General features: G+C 47.3%; 1 protein-coding gene across 1 annotated transcript; it reads right to left on the reverse strand.

Moving 5' to 3' along the window:
- Positions 1-1,155: 1,155 nt before the first annotated feature.
- Positions 1,156-7,239, reverse strand: LOC307076712 (histone deacetylase complex subunit SAP18-like). Its single transcript, XM_079737803.1, has 4 exons — positions 7,093-7,239; positions 6,549-6,658; positions 2,647-2,769; positions 1,156-1,493 (listed from the first exon to the last, which is right to left on the reverse strand). Exons 1-4 carry the CDS (start codon positions 7,162-7,164, stop codon positions 1,337-1,339), a joined length of 462 nt encoding a protein of 153 aa, XP_079593929.1. The 5' UTR covers positions 7,165-7,239; the 3' UTR covers positions 1,156-1,336.
- Between the last annotated feature and the right edge of the window lie 1,798 nt (positions 7,240-9,037).

Genomic DNA, 9,037 nt, shown 5'->3' on the forward strand with positions numbered 1-9,037 from the left:
CAGGTGGAGCCTCGGACCCACGAGACAGAGAGCACTGACAGCCGAGAGGAGAGGGGAGGGAGGAGAGGGGAGAGGGGGGGAGGGAGGAGAGGGGAGAGGGGAGGGGAGAGGAGAGGGGAGGGGGGGGAGGAGAGGGGAGAGGGGGGGAGGGAGGAGAGGGGAGAGGGGGGGGAGGAGAGAGGAGAGGGCAGGAGAGGGGAGGGGAGGGGAGAGAGGAGGGAGGGGAGGGGAGGAGAGGGGAGGGGAGAGGGGAGAGGAGAGGGGAGGAGGGGGGGAGGAGAGGAGAGGGGAGGAGAGGGGAGAGGGGGGAGGAGAGAGGAGAGGGGAGGAGAGACGATACACCAAATTAGACTTCACCTCTTCATGCTTGCGCGCTCTCACATACATATATGAATATATAAACATATATATATATATATATATATGAATATATAAACACACACGTACCATCAGTGGAATGGTGTTAACTCATTTGAGGGGTATGTGTTTGACCTCACAGGTCCCATTCTTGTTGAGTTACACAAGACTGCATAAGCGTGAGTGAGGGTGAGAGAGGGGGAGAGAGAGGGGGAGAGAGAAAAACAGAAAGAGAGAAACAGCGGGGGAGAGAGGGAGAGAAAGAAAAAGACAGAGGGAGACACAGCTGATTTCCCACAGTACTACACTCCTACCTCACGAGGCGTGTCCTCTATCACGCCGACCGACTCCTCTTCCAGCGGTTTGATTCAATGTCTCCATTACGCACCAAAAACAGAGTTGGAGAATATAACTCAAATGAATGATACCAAATATTCAACTATATTAGCAAAACTAAGGGCGTAGAGAAGGTACCAAGCCACTTATTCCGCTAACCTTCTTCGTTCAAGCTCTAGACGCATGGAGGGAGAGGATCCTGTCCCGTTATCTCAGTCTACCGCTTCCAGACTCCCATTACCGGTGAGCTTATTACGCCAATTAACTTACAATTTTAAAAAACTGCACATTTAATGAATTCGGCGTTTGAAAAACTCAAAAAACGAGCGAGTGATTTCACACGCACACAGCTGAGTCCTGCTTTTAGGAAACGTTTTGAAACATAACTTAACTAACCATTTAATTACATCCTTAAAAAAAAAGACAACATATTTAATAACAAAAAAATGTTTAATGCACAAGTTTATTCATATCACATCTTATAAAACATCATAGAAGAACCTGAAAAAACAAAGACTGTCGAGGTCAGCGGTAAAAACGTTAAAACCCTGACGGGTCACTGTGTCGCGTCGTGTCGAATTGCGCTTTGTGTGTTCATCACACAAACAAACACACACGGGTGTGCTCAGACCCCGGGGGGGGTTCAGAAGGGCCTCATGCGGGGGTTGACGGGGGGCGGTCTGTTGGGGGGGGTGATGACGATGTCCAGGTAGTCTCCGATCTGGAACCTCTGGGACTGGAGCGACATCAGGTCCTCCGCCCCCTTACGGCCCGAGACCGTGCTGCCCACGTCTTTAACCCTGGGGACAGGCAACGCGACTTAATAAGTGACTTGAAGAATGAAGTCACTTAATAAGTCACTTATTAAGTCACGTTATCAGTGACTTAATAAGTGACTTTAGTCAGTCACTCATTAAATCATGACTAAATAAGTGACCCAGTCATTAAGTCAGCTAAAAAGTATTTCATAAAATCAGAAGCATGTCCAAAACAATGCCGAAGCACTAGTCCCGGTCCAAGCCCTAGTCCTGGTCTAGTCTAGTCCTGGTCTAGTCTAGTCCTGGTCTAGTCTAGTCCTGGTCTACAGTCTAGTCCTAGTCTAGTCCTGGTCTAGTCCTGGTCTAGTCTAGTCCTGGTCTACAGTCTAGTCCTAGTCTAGTCCTGGTCTACAGTTTAGTCCTGGTCAAGTCTTGGTCTACAGTCTAGTCCTGGTCTACAGTCTAGTACTGGTCTAGTCCTGGTCTACAGTCTAGTCCTGGTCTACAGTCTAGTCCTGGTCTAGTCCTGGTCTAGTCTAGTCCTGGTCTACAGTCTAGTCCTGGTCTACAGTCTAGTCCTGGTCTACAGTCTAGTCTAGTCCTGGTCTACAGTCTAGTCTAGTCCTGGTCTACAGTCTAGTCCTGGTCTACAGTCTAGTCTAGTCCTGGTCTACAGTCTAGTCCTGGTCTACAGTCTAGTCTAGTCCTGGTCTACAGTCTAGTCCTGGTCTACAGTCTAGTCCTGGTCTACAGTCTACTCCTGGTCTACAGTCTACTCCTGGTCTACAGTCTACTCCTGGTCTACAGTCTACTCCTGGTCTACAGTCTACTCCTGGTCTACAGTCTACTCCTGGTCTACAGTCTAGTACTGGTCTAGTCCTGGTCTACAGTCTAGTCCTGGTCTAGTCTAGTCCTGGTCTACAGTCTAGTCCTGGTCTAGTCCTGGTCTAGTCTAGTCCTGGTCTACAGTCTAGTCCTGGTCTAGTCCTGGTCTACAGTCTAGTCCTGGTGTACAGTCTAGTCTAGTCCTGGTCTACAGTCTAGTCCTGGTCTACAGTCTAGTCCTGGTCTACAGTCTAGTCCTGGTCTACAGTCTAGTCCTAGTCTAGTCCTGGTCTAGTCCTGGTCTAGTCCTGGTCTAGTCCTGGTCTAGTCCTAGTCTAGTCTTAGTCTAGTCCTGGTCTACAGTAAGTACCTGTATCCCAGCCTCATCTGATCGGGGTACACGATAGCGAAGCTGAAGGTGGTGCCCTTCCTGCGGGCCTCGGGGTACACCTCCTTCACCAGCCCCGACAGCTCCTTCAGGGTGGCGTCCAACCTGGAGAAGGGGGGGGGGGGGGGGGGGGGTGTTAAGGCTGGTTTAAACTCCTCCCTAAAGGGCTGTACATAGACACGGAGAGCCCTACCGTCGCCGGAGAGCCTGTGGGAGACCCTCTCCGTAGCTTACGTGCACATCCAATATTTTTAACTATCCGTCAACGCAACAGAGACGGCAAGCGCTGTGATTGGTCCTCTAACAACATCATTTCCGGAAACACTTTTCCTGGTTTGACTTAGCGCCTTATTTACTTTGCACATTAAGGACCAATAAAACACCAAAATAAGATTTGAAAAGGTTTTGAAGTTTATTTACAACACAATTTACATAGCTACTAGTCAGCATGTTAAATCGATCGGGCGGTGAATTGCATTGCGTATCCGACATCCCGACGGAGAAATTTGAAGGCTCGAGGGAGTCTCCGTGGTTACGAAGTCGGAATATATAATATAATAATACAATATTTACGAGTCGGAGTAGTATACTTTGGCCTTCAGGGTATCAGAGCAGCATAGGACTAGTCTGTGCATAACCAGACTCTGTATAAGAGGACTTTGTTGTTGACATTCCGTATTGCATTGCAGCACTGTTGTGTAGCCTATATTAATAAACCATATAGCTGTTTGCACTGAATCAAAAAATCTCTGCATTCAAATCAATGTTTATTCATTTAATGATGCGTTTGTCAGCATTATATATGGCACGGGCATATTGGATAATCATTAAATAGCTGTAAAAATTCCAACAATGAGTCGATTTTTATTGGGGATTTCTAATGAGAGGTTACCACCACACCATACTACAGTAGGATTATTATTATTACCAACCACTTTACTTTGTACTACTTCGCCTGTCAGTCGAGTCAATGGACTCCTTTACCACAACTAACCCCTCCCACATTGTCTCCACCCACGACCCCATTTCAAAGATTACTTAAACGTTCACGAGCTGCATCACAGCTGAGGCGCGACCGGCTGCAATAACACGGACGCGTGCCTCCGCGCGAGCTTTCCCGCTATATAAGCAATGGATTTAGGTCTCAACGAAAACACATTCTCGAGAGGTTGTGCTATAAATGAACAGTCGAATTGAGTGTTTTTGTGGATATTGTGGCTTCACTTCACAGCCCTTGTGCTTCCAGCTTCCCTACTACTCACACAAAGGCACGCCCCCTGCGGCTCCACTGGCAGTACGTGTGACATTTATCCGACTCACGCCAGAGCTGGATTAACGTTTCTTTCTTGCTGGAACACTTTTTTTTTTGGGTCCGGGTTCCCCCCCCCCCGACTTCATGTGAACACTGCTGCACTGACGCGTGCCCAACACACCTTGTCTCAGCATTTAAACACGCACACATCACTTAGACGTTACCAATTAATACTAACTGCAACCTCTCCTTCCCCTTTTTAGTACGGCAACGTTCAGGGCAGCCATGCCGCTGAACTCTTCCTCAGGGGCTACTGCAACGAGTAAAAAAAACGACGACTCCCTGCAGCACTACTTGTACACCGACCACGAGGAGGAGGACTTCCACCACAACCAGCAGCCCCAGCCGCCGGCACCCAGCGACGACATCTGGGAGGAGTTCACGCTGCTGGCCCCCTCGCCCCTTCTCCCCAGCCTCTTCCCCTCCACGGCCCACCAGCTGGAGATGGTCGCAGAGTTTCTGGGGGACGAGGCGGTGAACCAGAGCGTCGTCTGTGACTCTGACTACACCCGGACCTCCCTCAAGTCCGTCCTCATCCAGGACCGCATAAGGACTGGCTTCTGCGCCGGGGCCGAGCTGGAGAACGTGTTGTCGGACGTCATACGTAAAGGCCCTGACGCACACTGGAGAACAGGCAGTCGGACCGATTTGGTCATGGCCAGTCCAACATGTGCAATGGGCTGAGAAGAACCCAGACGGTTTGAAAAGATGCCAGGCGGCTTTGAGGATGGCCGATCGCACAGCACACACACCGAACAGACTCAGGTCACCGAGCTCGGCAGACCGTCCGGCGATCGGTAATCTGGTTGGTGGGTCAGGGCCTTAACTGAGCAAAGAGAGGGAGGGGGCATCTTTGTTCAAACCACCTACTACTTTCCAGATCGCGACTGTACAGTGCAATTCCGTTGTGTCTTTGAAGAAGTTCCTTTTAGTCTGCGATCAAATTCAGACAAATTGGCATTACCCAATCAAGACCAAATGTAATAATTAAGCAGGTTTCTACAAAAGCGTCATATTTCCGAGGATTTTCAAAAAACTGGCACAAGAAAAAGCTGTCTAGAAGGCTGTGAAGAAGCCAACGGGTGTTCTGCCCCCCCTTCCGTCCTGACTGCCGCGCGGCAGACAGCATTGCGCGGGTATCGACTGGCGGCACACATTGAGAGGAGATTTGCGGCTACTGGGAGGGTGAACATTGCCACTCAACTCCAACAACTCCAAGATAATTTGACTGCACTACCTTTGAAATGTTAAGGTTGTGAAAGCTCTTGATCCTATAATCTGACAAATACCAAGATGCTGTATTTTCAGCAGATTTTGTATTTAATTAGTGTATGAAAATACATTGTTTGCAAATGTTGAGGAATGTAAAATTATTGTATTTCTATTTAACACTGATAACTTATTTTGCTTTTGCAAGCCAATTCTTTCAAGGTAAGTCAAAAAATACTTGACTGAATACGCTGCCCCTGTCTTTATGTTGTTGCCGGACAAATCTTGCGTCCTGTTAAGCTATTTTACAACATACAACATTAGATTCATGTGAATAATTAACTGTGGAGCTACACCATTTTAGTTTATGGAGTTGCCATCTAGTGGACACAAGAAGGATCTCTGAACAACACATCTGAATTAAGTACACAACACATCTGAATTAAGTACACAACACGACTGCATGAAGTACACAACACGACTGCATTAAGTACACTACAGGACTCGTCTGTTCATCAAGTACACAACAGGACTCTACACACACACCATGACTACACACACACACACACACACACACACACACACAACAGGACTCTACACACACACACACACCATGACTAAACACACACACAACAGGACTCTACACACACACACAACAGGACTCTACACACACACACACAAGGACTCTACACAAACACACACACACACACCATGACTCTACACAAACACACACACACACACCATGACTCTACACAAACACACACACCATGACTCTACACAAACACACACACACACCATGACTCTACACACACAACAGGACTCTACACACACACACCATGACTCTACACACACAACAGGACTCTACACACACACACCACGACTCTACACACACACAACAGGACTCTACACACACAACAGGACTCTACACACACACAACAGGACTCTACGCACACACAACAGGACTCTACGCACACACAACAGGACTCTACGCACGCACACCAGGACTCTACGCACGCACACACAACAGGACTCTACGCACACACACACAACAGGACTCTACACACACACACACACACACACCATGACTCTACACACAGACAACAGGACTCTACACACACACAACAGGACTCTACACACACACACACACACCATGACTCTACAGACACACAACAGGACTCTACGCACACACAACAGGACTCTACGCACGCACACACAACAGGACTCTACGCACACACACACAACAGGACTCTACACACACACACACACACACACCATGACTCTACAGACACACAACAGGACTCTACACACACACACAACAGGGTTCTACACACACGCAGGCCTCAGTTGGCCCCTCCGGTCTCACCAGGTGTAGATCTGCAGCTCGCTGGCGGGGACATTGCCTCGGGCGAACTCGTCCCCCCGGTGGTGGCGGCCGCTGTTGGTGGTGAAGACCCTGAGGAGGAGGGGGCACGTCTGGACCGGGGGCGGGGGGGATAAATGCGTAAGAACACAAATGCCATCGTTACATTTTGCGCAATATTCATAATATTTGTTGCGTGTTTAACTTCAAGGATCTTGGCGATATGGAGGTTCAATCACTCATTCGGAATGAATGAGTGAGTGAGAGGAGGGTGGGCCGTCAGAAGTTGTTCTGAATCAGTGCTCACACTTCTGACGGACCCTCCCTCTCACTCGTTGATTCCGAATGAATTAATTAATGAGTGAATGAACCTCCATACTGCAAATATCCTTCAAGTTGCTACATGCAACAACGTGGACTTTTCTTTGAATATTTTTTAAAATACAATTAGGCACGTTTACGCACGGAGCCCGTGTCGATGTGTGTGTGTATGCGTCCCTCTCCTCCACCTTTTCGCAGACTGTCTCTAGTGATTGAATGATCTCACCTTCTCCCGGTCGATGCTCTTCTCCGGCTCCTTCCTGATCTCCTCCTGGGTGATCCTGGACTCCAGCGCCATGGTGGAGAGATGTATCTTTAGAGTATAGTGTATAAAATGTGGCTGAAGCGACTAGCTTGGGTTTACGCTTAAAGCGGAAGCAGACGCGTCTCGTGTTCCCGGAATGGACGTCACGGAGCGAAGAAAGACCCCTAGGATGAACACGAGCGCCGCCTGCTGCATCGGAAGAACAAGAACGCATCCAGACTGATATCGTTTTAATCAATGTTGGGGTAGTTACTCAAAAAAAGTGATTAGTTACTTATTACTAGTTACTTTGGTAAATTGTAATGAGATTACTTTACTAGTTACTGCATTTGAAAAGTAACTTCACTACTTATTGCTTTACTTTCCCGTTTCTTAATTTACTGTAGATACATGGACAAACATCATAGCCCTATAATCACTTAGTGTTTATTATATAAATCTAAACAAAATAGCATATAAAACCATATCAAAGAACAATATCCCTGTCTGCACAAAGAAATACCTCACTGTAAAATCCACAAACAGGATAAAGAAACATCAGAACAGCATTTGGGAAACATCAGAACAGAAATTAAGTGGTCAAGGAAAAATATAAAAAGGTCACTTAATCCCATACAATTAAAAAATAAATGCACTTGAGCGGCGGTGACACATGCTGTTACCTTATGTGGTCCAAAGGCTGAATGAACCTGATGCATTTCGCAAGCTATGACATCGTAAGTGTGTCCTCCTCTCACCCTCTTGCAGACAACAGCAGCCATCTCAAGTTTTAAAGTAATGCTATGCTATGCATGGCTTTTTGCCAAGATTAAAAGCCACTATAGGAGCGGGGTAGACGACGCGCAATCCAAAGAACAAAGAAAAGCAATCCGATTCGAAGTTCAATCAAAAATGCTTTATTAAATAAAGCTTCAAACAAAAATGATTAGTCTCGATAACTATACTTATTTGCGAACATTTGCGATCAGAAAAATGTCCCGCTTCCCCGTCTTACTCTCGTTTGTGTCTCATTCCCGCAGGTGAATTATTAGCTGAATGACTGCAATAATAGAACTGACCTACGGGGGAAGCCAGACAGAATACAAACTCAAATTAACCATCAATTATTATTGTTTCCATTCCATTATTGCCACACTTACGTTATGGCTCCAACAAATGCTGTCTATCCAGTGATTTGTCAGTGCAGTGTCATTCCTAAGTAAGTAACTTTTGTTGTTCGCGGACACATGATCCAGGGAGGACTCGTCGGTATAACACTTGTTCAGGTAATGGGAAAATGTTTTCCTGTCGGATGTTGGCTTGCGAGTCGCGGGTATTTTATCTTGTATTTTTCTAAATCTGGGCGAATCAATAGTCGACAGGGGAAGCATGTCTTCCACAATGAACCCTGCATCCAGCCGGTCTTTCTGTGTCACCTGCTTCTGCGCTCCAACACTTGAACACTCCTGCGCACAAGCAGCTACGTCACTCAAATCGATCGCTATGGCAACGTGCCGAGGCGAGCAGGCGCTGCAGACACACGGGCAGCACGCATGCACGCACCAGGTCAGGGGTCTCGTTTATAACCGTTGCGTACGCACAAAACGGGGCTGAAAGTGGCGTACGTGACTTTCCACGCCAAGGTTGTGATCTATAAAAAAAACTAACTAGACGGGAGAATGTGCGCAGCCCTAAGCAAACTCTGACCCATGCGTACGCATGGTTTGGAGGAAAAGGGGAATTGGCGACACAGACGGTGTGGTGGTGAACTGAAGTCAGGCTGAAGAAATGTAGAGAGAAGAACGATTATGTTTTATCATCGCCCTTCATACGTTTAATTGCAACCCGTATCATGCGTTAAATCTATGTAATCAGAATAATTTAAGTCAACTGTATAGTGCCGAGAGACGGGAGTCGGAGGCGGAGT

The sequence above is a fragment of the Pollachius pollachius genome (genome assembly GCF_949987615.1).
Source record: "Pollachius pollachius genome assembly, chromosome: 6".
NCBI lineage: Eukaryota > Metazoa > Chordata > Actinopteri > Gadiformes > Gadidae > Pollachius > Pollachius pollachius.

Bases quoted from the DNA above. Each gene is read 5' to 3' on its own strand.
- LOC307076712 (XM_079737803.1), bottom strand. From the start codon at position 7,164: ATGGCGCTGGAGTCCAGGATCACCCAGGAGGAGATCAGGAAGGAGCCG. The intron at 6,659-7,092 runs GTGAGATCATTC...CCCCCGGTCCAG, and splicing joins AGAGCATCGACCGGGAGAAG to ACGTGCCCCCTCCTCCTCAG. The intron at 1,494-2,646 runs GTACTTACTGTA...GCCTGTCCCCAG, and splicing joins CAGATGAGGCTGGGATACAG to GGTTAAAGACGTGGGCAGCA.